At 45.1% G+C, this 17,462-nt stretch overlaps 1 protein-coding gene across 1 annotated transcript in view; it reads left to right on the plus strand.

The window, feature by feature from the left end:
- Positions 1-13,747: 13,747 nt before the first annotated feature.
- Positions 13,748-17,462, plus strand: part of LVRN (laeverin) — a 68,161-nt gene continuing 64,446 nt past the window's right edge. Inside the window, exon 1 of the mRNA XM_039543034.1 lies at positions 13,748-14,418. Within this exon, the coding sequence (XP_039398968.1) occupies positions 13,748-14,418 (671 nt within the window). The remainder of the gene's footprint in view (positions 14,419-17,462) is intronic.

Consider the following 17,462-nt stretch of genomic DNA (forward strand, 5'->3'; position numbering starts at 1 on the left):
AACAAACCCTGTTCCGCCGACCTAAAGGGCTCTTAAAATCAACTGCTGTACTCCTCCCCGATGAGGGGAGTAGCACTAAAATCGACCTTCCTGGGTCAAATTTGGGGTAGTGCAGACGCAGCGCTGTGCAATTCAATGGTATTGGCCTCCAGGAGCTATCCCACAGTGCTCCAATGTAACTGCTCTGGACAGCACTTTCAACTCCAATGCACTAGCCAGGTACACAGGAAAAGCCCCGGGAACTTTTGAATTTCAAATTCCGGTTGAATTTCATTTCCTGTCAGCGTGGCGAGCTCAGCAGCACAGGTGACCATGCAATTCCAGAATCGCAAACGAACTCCAGCATGAAGTGAACTGGAGACACTGGATCTGATTGCTGTATGAGGAGAAAAATCTGGGCAGGCAGAACTCTGATCCTGCAGAAGAAATGCTGATATATATGCCAAAATCGCACAGGGCATGGTGGAGAGAGGCTACACCAGGGACACACAGCAATGCCGTGTGAAAATTAAGGAGCTCAGGCAAGCCTACCAAAAGATAAAGGAGGCAAATGATCGCTCCTGGTCAGAGCCCCAGATATGCCGCTTCTATGATCAGCTGCACACCACTACCCCTCCACTGTCCATGGACACCTGCAAGTGGGGAGCCTCATGCAACACGGATGAGGATTTTGTGGATGAGGAGGAGGAGGAGAAGGAGGAGAATGTGCAGTAGGCAAGCGGAGAATCCGTTCTCCCTGGCAGCCAGGACCTTTTCATCACCCTAGAGCCAATACCCTCCCAGGGTGAATTATTCCTGGACTTTGAAGGTGGAGAAGGCACCGCTGGTAAGTGCACATTTGTAACTACACTATGGGGTTAAAAGCAATTGTGTTTAATATTTGATTTGTCTTGAACAATTGGGATACATTCGCGGCCAGTACAGCTACTGGAAAAGTCTGTTAACGTGTCTGGTGATGGAGCAGGGATCCTCCAGGGACATGTCCCTGGAGGATCCCTGGAGGTACACTGAAAGCCTTTGCAGAAGGTTTCTGGGGAGGGCTGCCTTATTTTGTCCTCCATGGTAGGACACTTTACCACACCAAGCCAGTAGCAAGTAGTCTAGAATCATTGTAGCACAAAGAATGGCAGCGAATGGTCCTGGGTTTTGATCACATTCGTGCAACATTCGGTCTTTATCTTTCTCTGTCAGCCTCAGGAGGGTGAAATCATTCATGGTCACCTAGTTGAAATAGGGAAAGTTTTGTAAGGGAACAGTAATCCCCTCTGTTTGGTGATCCCCAGCACATTAGACCCCGGTCATGCTGGGATGTTTGCGCTTGGCTAAAAGGGATCATCCCAGAGAATAGCCATGTGGGTGGGGAGGGGTGTGCTTCACATCCACCCCAAAACCCACAGCACCTCCTTTTAAACGGCAATTGCAGGCCCTCCTTTTAAACGGCAAAACCAACCAGCATTGTTGCTATGGGAAAGGAAGGCGCTGAAGTTTGAAACCAATCCCACATGTTATGAACGCAGAAGAAGCCAACCCGCATACCCTTTGGCTTACCATGGCTGCCTGGAAACCGAATTCTGTTGCCCAGCCGTGTGTGATGTGTCACCATACTGGCAGACACTCAATATAAAAGGCAAAATGCAACCTTGTACCTAAAGCACATGTGCTGTCTGCTGTGAATTGCTTGATTCACTGTGAAAGAGTCTCCCTTTTGTTCTCAGAAATGTATCTTCTTAAATTCTACTGTCCCTCCCCCCTCCCTGCAAATGTTCTATGCTTCCCGTATCAACTCCATCCCTGAGATTATCACAGACTAGAAGGCAAAAAAACCCACACTCACGATGACATGTTTTCAGAGCTCATGCAGTCCTCGCACAATGATAGGGCACAGCTGAATTCATAGAGGCATTTGGTAGCAGAGGCCAGGAAAGCATACAGTGAGCATGATCAGAACACACAGGAGATGCTGAGGCTAATTGGGGAGCAAATGGACATAATGAGGCATCTGGTGGAGCTTGCAGGAAAGGCAACTAGAGTAGAGACCTCTGCTTCATCCATTGTGTAACCACCTGCCCTCCTCGCCAAGTTCCATATTCTCCTCACCCAGACGCCCAAGAATGCGGTGGGGGGGCCCCTCCGGGCACCCACCCACTCAACTCCAGAGGATGGCCCAAGCAACAGAAGGCTGTCATTCAAACAGCTTTGATTTGTAGTGTGGCTACAACAAGCAATGTAGCCTTGTCCTTCCCTCCTCCCTGACTAGTCAGTGTTGTCAGTGATCTCAATTTTTTTTTAAAATAAAGAATGAATGGATTCAAAACAATAGGGACTTTATTTCCTGTGCCAGCTGTGGTCGAAGGGGCGGGGAGAGGGATTGGCTAACAGGGAAGTACATTCACCAAAGGGGGTGGCTTTACATCAAGAACAAACACACACAACTGTCACACTGTAGCCTTGTCAGTCATGAAACTGTTTTTCAAAGCCTCTCTGATGCACAGCGCGCCTCAGTGTGCTCTTCTAATTGCCCTGGTGTCTGGCTGTTCAAAACTGGCAACCAGACGGTTTGCCTCAATCTCCCACCATGCCATAAATGTCTCTCCCTTACTCTCACAAATACTATGGAGCACACAGCAAGCAGAAATAACAATGAGAATATTGGTTTTGCTGAGGTCTAACCTACTCAGCTCAGTGCCAGCACCCTTTTAAACATCCAAAGGCACATTCTACCACCATTCTGCACTTGCTCAGCCTATAGTTGAACTGCTCCTCACTGCTGTCCAGGCTGCCTGTGTATGGCTTCATGAGCCATGGGAACGACATGTAGGCTGGGTCCCCAAGGATAACTATTGGCATTTCAACATCCTCAATGGTAATCTTCTGGTCTGGGAAGAAAGTCCCTTTCCTAATCATCCCACGTTGATGTTGGTGAAACGTCCCTTGTGATCCACCAGTGCTTGCAGCACCATTGAGAAGTATCCCTTGCAGTTTATGTACTGTTTGGCAAAGTGGTCCGGTGCCAAGATAGGGATATGCGTTCCGTCTATCGCGCCACCACAGTTAGGGAACCTCATTGCAGCAAAGCCATCCACTATGACCTGCACATTTCTCAGAGTCGCTATGCTTGTTAGCAGAAGGTTATTGATTGCCTTGGCTACTTGGATCACAGCAGCCCCCACAGTATATTTGCCCACTCCTAATTGATTCTTGACTGACTGGTAGCACTCAGGTGTTGCAAGCTTCCACAGGGCTATCGCCACTCACTTCTCAGCTGTCAGGGCAGGTCTCTTCTTGGTATTCTTGTGCTTCAGGGTGGGGAAAGCAACTCACAAAGTTCCATGAAAGTGGCCTTATTCATGCGAAAGTTTCACAGCCACTGCAATCATCCCATACTCAGAACACTATGCAGTCCCACCAGTCTGTGCTTGTTTGCTGGGCCCAGAATTGGTGTTGCACTGTATCAACAAGCCCCAATGCCACCATGATATCCCAACTGCCACATCCCGTGCTTTCAGGAACATCTGTGTCCATGTCCTCCTCACAATCTTCCTCGTGCTGCCAGTTCCTAGCTAGGCTCTGCACATACTTCAGGATAATGCACAAGGTGTTTACAATGCTCACAAAAGCAGTGTGCAGCTGAGTGGGCTCCATGCTTATCATGCTATGGCATCTGCACGGATAACCCAGGAAAAAAGGTGCAAAATGATTATTTGCTGTTGCTTTCGTGGAGGGAGGGAAGGAGGGAAGGGAGACTGACAACATGTACCCAAAACCACCCGCGACAATGTTTTTGCCCCATCAGGCATTGGGAGCTTAACCCAGAATTCCAATGGGCAGCGGGGACTGTGGGATAGCTACCCACAGTGCACCACCCCGTGAGTCGATGCTAGCCACGGTATTGAGGACACACTCTGACGACCTAATGCACTTAGTGGGGACACACATGATCGACTGTAAAAAATTGGTTGCTAAAGATCGACTTGTATAAAATTGACTTAATTTCGTAGTGTAGACATGCCCTAAGGCACCTAAATCAGTTAGGAATTGCAATACTAAGTGCAAGAACAGCTAAATACCTTTAAAAATCTGGGCTTAAGTGATGTTTGAAAATAGTACTTAGGCTCTCAAGTCACTTAGGGTATGTCTACACAGCAAAGAAAACCCTCGCGGCTGGCCAGTGCTGGCTGGCCAGTGCCAGCTGACTCAGGCTTGCAGTGCTTGGACTGTGGAGCTGTTGCATTGCTGTCTAGACTTCTAGGCTTGGGCTGGAGCCCGGGCTCTGGGATCCTCCCACCCTGCAGGGTCCCAGAGCTCAAGCCTGAGCCCAAAAGTCTAGACAGTAATGAAACAGCTCCACAGCCTGAGTGCCGCAAGCCTGAGTTGGCTGGCACTGGCCAGTCACAGGGTTTTTTTTGCTGTGTAGACATACCCTTAGACACTTTTTTGAAAAATTTATCCTTTATCTATTTAGCTAACATCAACTTAATTTACTTTAATGCAATGCCTACTTAACAAAAATTGTCTTTACATGTTAATTCTTGGCCAACCATTTACTCACTTCACACAGTCTCTCAAACACAACTCTGAAACTGTATAACTATTTAATTGAGTTAATTTGATTTATGGTGAATCAAATCTTACTTTTATGTTTTAAGATATTTATTTAATTCAGTTACATATATGGTACATAGAATATTTTTTCAGTAACTAAATTTCAAATTAAATTTCTGGCACTTTTTAGAGAATATAGTTTTATAGCTGCTTAAATGCAGTAAAAATCATAATCAAGTTAAACTTTTCTTTATAAAAAAGCATAAGTTCCATCTGGACTAGATTTTTCAATATTGAGTATAATTCTTGCACTCAGACATTCTTTTCATCTCAAGTTGTAACAATACAATTTTCAAACCTCAGTTCCAGTTAACAGTGTGGTTTTTTATTCACACCAAAACTAACTGAAGGAAATATAACTAACTTGTTTGCTGTATATCTTTCTTTGCAAAGGTGTCGGTTTTCCCAATCCTGGAAATACAGGTGCTTTTTCCAGAATTTTCCAGGCATCTCTGATTCCAGCTGATGTAGCCTAATTGACTTTCGAACCCACCATTGATACAACTACAGCCTCTTTTATTCCAAGTGAGGCAGACTGATGACATCCTCTCTTGCTCATATCCTGGGTTGTTGCTCTCACACAAATACACACGTAATCATGCAGCTATGGTTAATTGTCCAGCCATTAGTTTAGAGCTTTATGGTGAATGTCCGGGGGGGAAATCTCTCATTAATTTCCTCAGTAAACACCATGTCATAATAATCTTTTCCAAGTCACTAGATATATCTGTACAAAAGGCCAAAGTGAATTTTAGTCTGCAAAAATTAAGGTATTAGTTCAAAGCATGGAGGCAACATGCTCCTTAGAATATTGCATTTATATACCAGAAAGACATTGATATGTTGGACGGAGTTTAGAGATGAACAACAAACCTAATCAGAAGATTGGAGAAATTACCTAAAAGGAAATATTGAGATATGGCTAGCTTTCGCTAAGTGACATCATAGGCTACAAATGTTATTACTTTACCAAGGAGAGAGAAGAACTAGTGTAATATATGGGAGTATAGCTAGAGGTAATGAGATGAACTAAGAGAAAAACTAAGACATAGGGTGTGAAATAGTCTCCAAGAATAAATAGTGGAAGCCCCATAGCTTGGAACTTTTAAAAATTAGATTGAACAAAATGACAATGTTATTAGAACTGGGTAAAATTTTTCAACTGAAACTTTTTTGGCAAAAAATGCAGATTGGGTGACACTGAAATATTTAGCAGATTCATGTTGGTCTCACCAAATTGTTCAAGTGGAAAAACAGCCTCCCACCCCCAAAATTCAAAATAGTTAATGCTCCACTTATACATTTATAAAACAAAACATTTGATTTTTTTATTCAAAATGACATATTCAGAATTGTCCTTCATATTTATTTTTTAAAAAATCAAAAACATTAAAAAAATGCGTAATCTGAATTAAATGAATTTTTTTACTTTTTTGATTCACTGAAAAATTTTGTTTTTAGGTTGACCCAAAATGTTTTTTTTCAGTTTTACAGAATTGCCAGCAAACTGTAAAATCTGTTATTCATACAGTTTTAAATGTAATTTAGGGAACAATCCTGCAGTCTAAAAGGTGATTTCCATTTCTAGAATTATTAACTTTATTTGTATGGTTTTAGAACTATGCCCTGGTGCTTTTCACAAGAATAAAGCTGCTAACTAAATGTCCTGATGAAATTTCAGTCTGAATTGGTTTCATATTCTGCTTATTAAAATTTAATTGAAAATTTCAGTTGTAGATAGTTTAGATCAGGAAGTGAGACTATCAAGTGCACTATTGATTATCACATTTCACTTTAAAAGATGGTGCATGAAGTGATCCCATCAGGTCATATTTTTCCTTTGTCTTTGTCTTTTTTTTTTGTTTAAAAATCTGGACATCAGTAGGACATCTGCATAAAGAACAAGGGTGAAATCATGTCTGTAATCTGTAAATCAAATAATAGAATAAAGTTTGAAACATTTTTCATATCCTTAAGAATGCAAGGTGTCTGAGTACTTTTATATTATGTGATTTAATTCTACATTCAGATGTGTAATTTACTTATATGGAAGCCTCCTGCGTGCATCCAAGGTCAGAATTTGGCCTGATGTAGGATATGAGTGTAAAACATACCTGAAGTATAGTGCTTAATTGGCTGTGTCTGACCATATGCTTCATATAATTTCCACCCCAAAATCATAAATGTAGTAATTCTGTCATATGGTCAGCAAAATGGTGAACTTAACTATTTATAATCTACTGCATACTAATCTTTTTAAAATTTCAAATTGAATATTTTTTGTTACTGCCAAGGTGGGTAATCCATAACAGACAAATTTCAGTCCTCACCCTTAATTTACACATGTGCACAATTAGAACAACAAACCCCATACAAAATAATGGAATTAACAAGATGTTTAACTCCACGATGTAGTTACAATGCTTTTTATTTCTCCGAACATTCTATTACTTAATGTTCTATGTTAAGATTATAACTTATTTATTTGAGACCTTCTCTTTATTTCTGTCTGAAAAGCTCCTAGGAAACTATTGATACTATACATAAAATAATAATAATTTAGTTATTTTTATTGTAGTATGCAGATTGCAAATTGCTTTGATCAATTTCACTTTTTAAAGAAAGCATTATTGACAAGCTGAATTCTGAAACTAGGTGAAACTGCAAACTTTTTCAGAAAAAAATCATCACAAATTCATTTGAGGTGATTTTTATGTGTAAAATATTGTTGTTGCTTTTTCATAAAATTTCACAAAATGGTGTCTTCTAATGGAAATGTAGAATCTGATCTTCTCCAAACTGCGTGTCAAAAACATTGGAATTTTCACTCAAAATAGTTATTTTTAAAGCCAAAAAACCCCCAACCAACCAAACAAAAAACCACAATCTTTTCCATGATTTTTCACAATGTTGACTATTTTCACAAAATCATAATTAAATGAACAAACATCAGTTCCGATGTTTTGAAATATTGTGCACAATCCTACTCTATATTATAGATGGTGCAGTTAGCAAAGCCTATAGTTAAGATTGCCTGACACTTTCCATTATCTGACCCTGTTTTCAGTTGCTTATAACTTTGCGAAATGTAAAGTTTCAGGCTGAAACTTTCCATGCTAAGGGTCTGCTTAAGGCTGAATACTTTTGGAAAATTTCAACTGAAACATTACAGCTATTTTCAAGAATAATATTAGAGGAAAATACGTTGTTTTGCCAGTGTTAAAAATATTCTTACAACTGTTTCATTGATAAGGACTAGTGTCTCCATGCTTTGGAGCAAAGGCTTGAAATTTGACAGGAAAAATTGCTCCATTGTCAGAGAAGTGCCATTTCCCACCCTATGAAAAACTGACATACGTCTCTGAAAAAAAAATCACAGTTTGCACATACTCAGTAGAGGCTTGTTAGACTTTGGCTGCTAAATTCTCTGAAGAATTCATCTCCATTGAGAATGCTTCATTCTCTCTCAGATTTTATATGCTAACCAGATTTTGAGCATACTCCCTTCCAGGGCTGCAGGGGCCATGCAGGACTTTCAATGTCACTGCTCCTCCTGGCAGCTGGGGGGCTGCTGTGGTGCCAGGCACTAGAACTGAGAGCAAGCAGAGAGGCTGTCCCTCCTGTGCTTTCAGTGTTCCCCAGCTGGCTCCCAGGTGAGGAGGAGAAAGAAGCTGCCTGATTTGAATGGAGTGGGAGTAAGGGGAGAAAGGTTGGGCTCGATGGAGGGAGTATGGGAGCTTGCACGGGAAGAGAGGTGTTAGGAACAGGAATTGGGTGAGTGGGACAGCAGCAGATGGGGGAACAGAAGACAGAGGAAATAAGAACAAAGGAGGGAGTGGAGAGAGGGAGGGGGTGAGAGAGAAAAACAGAAGAATGAGCTCTCCTGTGACTTGTGGTAAATCTATAGAAGTGATGCCAAAAAATACAGCATGAAAAGATTTGAATCCTTGCAATCATTGTTATTGCATTGAAGTTAATACTGGCTAGTTGTTCTCTGATCTCACAAACAAAAGTTTCCTTTACTGTTTAGCACAGTCTGAGGGGAAACAAATGTAAAAACTGAAAAACACTGCAATTCTCCTGTGACAGTGGGAGGATCGCTGGAGAACTTATTGAACTACCAGGAAGGACACTAATGTTTTCTTCAGTCCTGTGTTCCTGCAGTATGTGTACAGTACTTTTCAAACAACTACAAAAGAGTACATTGCAGCACGTGTAGCACACAGCAGCCTTTTGAAATCAGTTCAGGTTCTTACTACTAGTTGTGCTTAATCCAGTGCAATTATTTAAAAAAAAAGTGCCATTTTTTGTTTCATTTGTGCACCACATTGCACTAATTTTCCTATATAATGACTTTTATTTATGATTCCCTCATCTGATTTTTTTTGGCTTGCTGGAAATGCAGCTGCCCAAGACACATACACTTTGCACATTCTAGACACTAGACTAATCTTGCTTCTGCAGAATAATTGTCTTAATAGTGACTTCCCATAATTTTCCCTTAAATAGAAGTTGGATTAGCAAATGGATAGTCTTCCTGGCCCAAATTCATCTTTTTTTTAATTTCTGGACCTCAACTCTTTGATCTTGCACATGACAAATCCTTTTGCCTGTATTTTGATTCAAAGCAAAGGAATACTGAGAAGTGAGTGTATTAGTGTGAAACATCTATAAGCATTGTAGAAAGTATCAGTGCATCTAAATGGTTTTTGAGATCCCTGTTTGAAGCGATTCTGTTTTACAGCTGGAGTAGATCTGAGAAGTGTTTCCGGAGACTTTGGAAATAAAATATTAAATTCCCATTAGTCTTCCTCTCACGTGAACAACAAAAAGATGCATTCAAAAGAGTTTCTGGTTTCCTCCAGTTAATTACTCCATGATATAAACTTCCCAGGAAAAATAGTTTTTAAAGTCTCAAGATGGGGACGGACGGGGCGGGGGGGGGGGGGGAACTTATCCATTCACTCTCCCCTTTGCATGGGGATTACACAGTACAAGCAAAAGTGTTTTATCTTTTTTCGACCTGAGCAGTTTGTCAAAATGTAGGATCCTGCAGGTTGTTTCAGTTAGGAAGGGAAATTGATGATGGAGTCCGGGTATTTCTTTGATGTAATCTTTTCTATTTACAAAGAATGTATACAAAAAATGATTACTTACCTGTACTGTAACTGCTGATCTTCAAGATATGGGTGCAGACATATATTCCACTCATGTGTGCATGGGCCCAGCATATTGAAGCCAAAGAACTTTGCTTAAAAGTACCCATCAGGCAGCACCTCCCCTTCCTAGGGTGTTTAAGGGCAGTGCCAAGCTGACTGTCCCCTCAGTGCCTTCGCACGAGAAAGCATGAGTGGGGATTCTGAGGCAGAAGAGATAGAGGGTGGGTTGTGGAATACATCTGCACCCACATCTGAAGTACAACAGGTACAGTACAGGTAAGTAATTGTTCCCCCTTCTTTGAGTGGTTGCAGGTGTGTATTTCAGTCAGGTGACTCACAGGCAATAACAGAAGGAGGGAGGACTCAGTCTACTTAAAGAACATCTGCAGAACTGCCTTTCCAAACTTTGCATCTGATTCAGACGTGGTCATAATAGCATACTGTTTGGTAAAAGTATGCACTGAAGACCGGTCAGCAGCCCTGCAAATGTTCCTGCAAATGTTCAATATAGAAACATCACTGAGGAATGTGATTTGAAGCCGCGTGGGCCTTCATCGAATGAGCGACAAGTCTCTGTGGTGATGTGGTGTGAGCTACCCATATGCTGTCGTAATGCAGGAAGTGATCCATCTGGAAATCATTTGTGTGGAGGCTGCCTGATCGTTTTTCTGATCCACATAGGAGACCAACACTTAAGGCGATGACCAAAATGGTTTAATTTTCTCCACACAAAATGCCAAGCATCATCTCACATCCAACATATGAAGACACTGTTCATTTGCATTTGTGTGCAGCTTAGGAAAGAATACAGGTAAGTATATTGTTTGGTTAAGGTGAAACTGTGAACTCACCTTAGACAAACATTTTGGATGTGGCCTTAGGGCTACTTTGTCTTTGAAAACCTGCACATATGGAGGCCCTGCCATTAGGTCCTGCAGTTCACTTACTCTCCTTGCAGATGTTATGGCAATCAAAAAAGGTGTCACTTGGCAAAGGAGGGACAGAGAACAAGTTACTAGGGGATCAAACAGAGGTCCCAAATGGGTGGGCAATACAGTGCTAAGGTCCTACAATGAAGCAGTTTCTTTCACAGGTGGAAAGAAATGGACCACACCTTCTAGAAATCTGACTACCATTGAGTTGGCAAAAATTGACATCCTCTGGATTGGAGAGTGAAATGCCGAGATCATGGCTAAAAAACCCTCAACAAGTTCAAAGTGAGACCTGAGAATTTCAGATATAACAGGTAATCCAAAATTACCTTAATGCAGGCAAGCCTTGGCTGAATTCCCTGAGTCATTAATCAAACTGAAAAATGTTTCCACTTGGCCAAATTAGTAGACGGCTTTCTACTACTAAGTAGGACATGCTGAACTGCCACTTTGCCACTGAACAACATTGCCCTTCCTCCTCATCTAACCCTGCAGTATCCATGCTGTGAGGTGTAGGCTGCTCAGTGCTGGATGCAATATCTGATTGTGGTGCTGCATCAGTAGGTTGGGAAGAAGAGGAAGATGTTTGGGGGGGCTGGACAGACAGACAGTGAAGACTGGAAAACCAAAATTGTCTTGACTGGTGCATTGAGTACCAGTTCAGCATGATCTAGCTTAAGTTTGAGAATAACCTGAGGGATGAGTGGAATCCGGGGTGGAGGAAGGTATACATCAGAGTTCTCAAACACGTGGCCTGCAGGGCCATTTCCTGTGGCCCGCCCAGCAGCCCGTGCCTGCCCTTCCCCCCCACCCCCGGCCTACCTCCAGGCCATGGGTGGGCAGACTACAGCTGCAGGATTGCCCCCCTCGAGCCCCTCATGGTCATTTCAGTTTGAGAACCCCTGGTATACATCGAGGCTGATCCCCCAATTCAGATGGAAGGCTTGAGATTGAGACCTCTTTGAGAGAAAAACTGATAGCAGTCCCTGTTGTCTTTCATTGCAAACAAGTCGACCAATGGAATGCCCAATTCTCTGAAGATAGATCCCTGGATGTTGCTCTTCAGAGACCACTCATGATTCTGGGAGAAATTCCTGTGAGGTGATCAGCCAAGTGATTCTAAACAATGCGTAAGTCATTGGCTGTTGGAATAATGCCTTCCTTGATACAGAAAAGCCACAACTTCGTTGCTTCCTGACAGAGATGGTAGATGTGCAGGTGAATGACCCCTGATGGTGTGGCTGATGTGGTTAGGTCCTATGATGGTGTCCCTTGAATAGCTGCGTGGACAGACCACACAACAGAAACACTAACCCAGGAACCAATCCCTGCAACAAACCACATTGCCAACTCTGTCTGCATATCTATTCAAGGGACACCATTATAGGACCTAATCACATCAGCCACACCATCAGGGGCTCATTCACCTGCACATCTACTAATGTGATATATGCCATCATGTGCCAGCAATGCTCCTCTGCCATGTACATTGGCCAAACGGGACAGTCTCTATGCAAATGAATAAATGGATACACATCAGACAGCAAGAATTTGTAACATTCAAAAACCAGTAGGAGAGCACGTCAACCTCCCTGGACACTTAATAACAGACTTAAAAGTGGCAATTCTTCAACAAAAAAACTTCAAAACCAGATTTCAATGAGAAACTGCAGAACTGGAATTAATTTGCAAACTTGACACCATCAAATTAGGTTTGAATAAAGACTGGGAGTGGCTGGGTCACTACAAAAAATAATTTTCCCTCTGTTGATATTCACCCCTTCTTGTCAACTTTTGGAAATGGGCCACATCCACCCTAATTGAATTGGCCTCCTTAGCACTGACCCCCCACTCGGTAAGACAACTCCCATCTTTTCATGTGCTGTGTATTTATATCTGCCTACTGAATTTCCATTCCATGCATCTGATGAAGTGGGTTCTAGCCCATGAAAGCTTATGCCCAAATAAATGTGTACGTCTCTAAGGTGCCACAAGGACGCCTCGTTGTTTTTATTTATTTTTATGCATTAGGGGGAGCTACACTTGTTCTCTGTTCATGCCCTAGAACAGTGGTCCCCAATGTGATGGCGCCCGCCAGGACATTTATGTGTTCCCACCTAGTGCCCAGCAGGGGAGAGACGCCATGGCCCCACGCCTGACGAGGACAGAGAAGTCAGGCTGCGGGCACAGTGTTCTCTGTTCCCGGCAGGCACAGGGCCTGTCTAGTGCCCAACAGGGTAGAGAAGCCATGGCCCTGCGCCTGCTGGGGACAGAGAACTCCAGGGCTGCGGGCGCCGGTGTTCTCTGTCCTTGCGGCTTCTCTGCGGCTTCTCTCTTCTCTCTGGATTCATATATTATGTAATATTAAATATGATGTTTTTTGTATTATTTAATGTACAAATACAAGATAAGCCTTGAAAAATTGTTGGCGCCCGCCACACTTCTGAAAACATGAATGTGCCACTGGCCACACAAAGATTGGGGCCCACTGTCACAGAATGTCACGGGGGAGGGCCAAAAATTGACTGGGGATGGCCAGATCCAGGTAGTGGCTCTAGGTTTTTGTGGGGCTGGCATTTGAGGATGTGTCAGGATAAAGTATTTTTGGTGTTGTAGGAGGAGCTAGACTTGTCCTCTATTTAGGTATTAGAATGTGAGGAATCGGGGGCTAAAATGTGTCTGACTCACCCATTACTGTACCGAGAGGCATCAGGAACCTGTGTGTGTGAGAGAGAGAGAAATAGGAGCGTCTAGATTCGTTCTCAGTTTTTGATTATACACTTTGAGGGCTTGGGGCCAAAGATGGGCAGGATCCAAGTGGATCCGCCTCTTACCTTTTCCCACCTCCAGAGCAAGCGGGGAGCCCCGGAGCATGGGCACCTTTCCCCTTCCTCCTGCCTTGCCCCTCGCCGGAGGGGCTCCACCTCCACCCGCGCTCCCAGGGTATTTGTTCGTTGCGCGCAGGGTGCAGCCCAGCCCCAGCCCCACTCGCTGCCGCGCTCGGAGAGTAACTGGGCGCCCCTAGTCAGCGCGGTGCTCCCGGCGCCTGCTGCCATGGGACCCAAGGCCGCCTCCGGCTTCTACCTGGGCAGGAAGCCCGCCGCCCTGCTCGCGCTGCTGCTGGCCGCGCTGCTGCTGGCCCTGGCCGTGCTGGGGGCTCTGTACGGGCGCTGCCTGGGGGAGGTGGAGGAGCTGCGGGCGGCCGCGGCTCCCGCCTCGCCCACAGCCGGCCCGGAGGAGGAGGGCGCCGGCTGCTGCCCCCCAGCTCCCAGCCCCCGTCCCAGTCCCGGCAGCACGCGCCCGCCGGGGCTCTGGGACAACCCGCGCCTGCCCCGCGCTCTGCTGCCCCTCCACTACGAGCTGCGGCTCTGGCCGCGCGTGAGTCCCGGCCAGCCCGGCCCCTTCGTCTTCTCCGGCCAGGTGAACATCACGGTGCGCTGCGCCCAGGACACGGCCACCGTCCTGCTGCACAGCTCCGAGCTGGAGCTGTGGGGGGCGGCCGTGCGGGGGCCCCTGCTCGAGGGGCCGGGCGGCGGCGGCGGCGGCGGCAGCATCGAGGTGGCGGAGCTGTGGCTGGAGGAGCGGCAGGAGTACGCGGTGCTGGAGCTGCGGCGGAGCCTGCGGGCCGGCGGGCGCTACGTGCTGCAGCTCAGCTTCAGGGGGCCCCTGAACGAGGATCTGGACGGGCTCTTCCTCACCCGCTACACGGACCAGGGGCAGAGCAGGTGAGCGCGCGGGCAAGCGGGCAGCTAGGCGCTGGGTTTAGCGTAGGGCAGGTGCCAGACCTCAGCGCCCAGCTCCGAGAACGTGGCCCCGAAGGGCGCCTTGCTCCAGCCAGCCCCAGAAGAGTTGCTGGCTAAGTCCCGAGCCAGTTTCTGAGATGACCGCCCGGGAAAGGGCTGGGGACACTTTTGTTCCGGACCCGGTCAAAGGCTGGGACACCAGCTCCTCCTGACTTTGGAGGCGCTTGTTTTCATAGTGCCATCAGATGAGCCTCAGAGGACCCGATCCAAACCCATGTAAAGTCAATGGAGAGATTGCCCTTGACTTCAGTGGGCTTTGGCTAATCCCCTAAATCAGTGGTTTTCAACCTGTGGTCCGAGAACCCATGGGAGTCCGCAGACTGTCTGATTTCCAAAGGGGTCCGCACCTCTGGTTGAAAAATGTTAGGGGTCCGCAAATGAAAACAGGCTGAAGACCACTGCCCTAAGTGCTTGTTTTGGTGGGGTTTGAGGAGGTGGGGGAGTGGGGGACACAGCCAGGTATCTCTCTTCTTTCCTCTTTTCCCAAAAAGGAATTATAAGCTTCTTAGAGATGGAGGAAGCTAAAACCAAAACCTCAGATCTGAACACATCTTGCATGTTAGGAAAATCAATACAAATTTGCAATCACACACACATCTAGTTAGTAATGTCGTCTAGGTGTATGCCAGGAAATAGAGAAAGTGGTGTCTCTATTTTGCATCTGATCTTAGCTGAAGAAAATTTCTTCTTTGCCGATAGCTTAAGTTCTCTTTTTGTCTGTTATGTGGAGTTAAACAAGAAAAGCACTTTTGTGGCTATAGAACATGTAAAAGACACTATAAAAATAAAGTAGTCTTGTCTGACAAGAGGAATATCCCTCCCCCACCCTCTGCCTTTCAGGTTTAAACAACCATACAGTTTGTTATTAGATAATGTGTTAGCAGATGCTCTATGAAGGAAAAAAGTCACTGCAACATACATTCATAAGTTGCTCCTTAACCTGTTCCATGCTTTTTATTTACCAAGGTCGTGGAGGTACTAATCAAGACTGTAGATTCCCTCTGCTGGCTTGCAATCTGTAGGTCAGGTTCTAGAGTCCTTATTCTTGCTGAGCAGGTAGCACTTATGCAAGTAGTTCCATTGACCTCAGTGTGAGAAAGTGCAGGATTGGGCCCTATGTTAGCTGTGCTTTATGGTATGTCTCTTCCTTCCTTTCCCCCCACAATTACATTGTGACTTGTTACGAAAAATAGATTTGGCAAAAGCTTGTGTCTGTTAAAGTTAACTGTTGCTGGATTATTGGCACCGGTTTCCTCTCAAAAGAGCACTACATGGTCAGCACTGTTGCAGTTATATAGAAGCTGTAGTTGACTTTCCTGTGATTATCTGATGTGACAAATCAGACCAAATAGTTGAAGGCTTGCAGAAAGATGCTGGAGCCCCTTATTTATATTAGCCCAGGTGTCCACCATAGAACCAATTCCCACCAAAACCAATTATGTGAGTAAAACCATACTGCAAAATGCAGCTCAGACATCTTTCAGCCTCCTGTAGATAAAGAACTACAGTCCCCATAAAGTACAAGTTTCTCATACATATTAGCATAACAGCTCAGGAAAAGTCAATATTCAAATTTTAAAGTGAAATAGATGGGGAGTTGTTTTTCTACCTACTCTAGGTCTGCAAAGACAAATCTGAACAGCCCAGACCTACTGGCCACTTCTGTTCTCCCAGACTGCTTCCCCAGCCTCATCTCCCTCCCTAGTTTACTGTTACAGCCTGTAGCCTAGTTGCCACAATGCCTTCCCACTCCACCATCTGTGATTCTTGTCATTCATGCCTCCTCCCCAGGCTCTGAGTTGTGTTGCCAAACTCTCCCCTGGCAGCACTACTCCTAGTCTCAAGAAAATCTACAGGCTTGTCAGAGTAGATTGTCAGACCCCCCTTCTCAGGAATTACAGGAGGTTCATCCTAGACAGAAGAGCTCAGTAGGGGAGCAACAAGCTCCTCATCACTGTTGCCATTAGCTTCCCTGATCTAGCCCCATCACATGAACAAGTGGTACAGACACATGCTTTGTGCTAAAGATGACAAACGTGGAACTTGCCATTCTGCTTCCAGTTTTGCTCCCCAGCCTTCTTACCATTCTGCATGTCTCCTTCTCCCCAACCTCCAGGGGCGGCTCCAGGCCCCAGCACGCCAAGCGCGTGCTTGGGGTGGCACACCGCGGGGGGCGCTCTGCCGGTCACCGGGAGGGCGGCAGGCGGCTCCGGTGGACCTCCCGCAGACGTGCCTGCGGAGGGTCCGCTGATCCTGCGGCTTCGGTGGAGCATCCGCAGCCAGAGCCGCGGGACCGGCAACCGCCCCCCGCTGCGTGCCGCCGTGCTTGGGGCGGTGAAATGGCTAGAGCCGCCCCTGCCAACCTCTCACACTTGCTAAGCTTGCCAATGCTACTTCTAGTCCAGTAGACTTTCTCAGGTCTCCCAGAGTGGGGCTTCACTCTGGCAAACCATAAAAGGTTTGTCAACAGAGGCAAACTATGCTGCTCTGTGCTCTGACTGCTTCAGATCTCCCCTTCCATTAATGATAATATGAGGGACTAGGACAGCACACACATCCAATGTATCATAGTCAGACTCAAATGCAAAACCTCAGATGTTTTCATGTACATATGACACATTATGCACTTCACCTGTATGTCTGCAGAGAATATATCTTAATTGCATTAAGGTTAGAGTTCAGGCTGTGTGTTTGAGGGTGGGTTTTTTTTGTTTTTTTGTTTTTGGTTGAGGAATTAGATGCATGCACTGCAGGTGTATGTTGGAATAAAATGGTACTTAGATGTAGAGTGGAGGAGTCTGTGAATGTTGTTGTTAGGTGGTATGGATGTTAGCATTTGCTTAACTGCAACTATAAAAATCAAATCACCAATGACAGTGCTTTGCACTTTCAAAAACCTGTGCACACAATATAGAGACACTATCAACTTAAACTTGGTCCAGTACAAGTTAAATAAAAACATTCAT

This window comes from Mauremys reevesii, linkage group 6, assembly GCF_016161935.1.
Source record: "Mauremys reevesii isolate NIE-2019 linkage group 6, ASM1616193v1, whole genome shotgun sequence".
NCBI lineage: Eukaryota > Metazoa > Chordata > Testudines > Geoemydidae > Mauremys > Mauremys reevesii.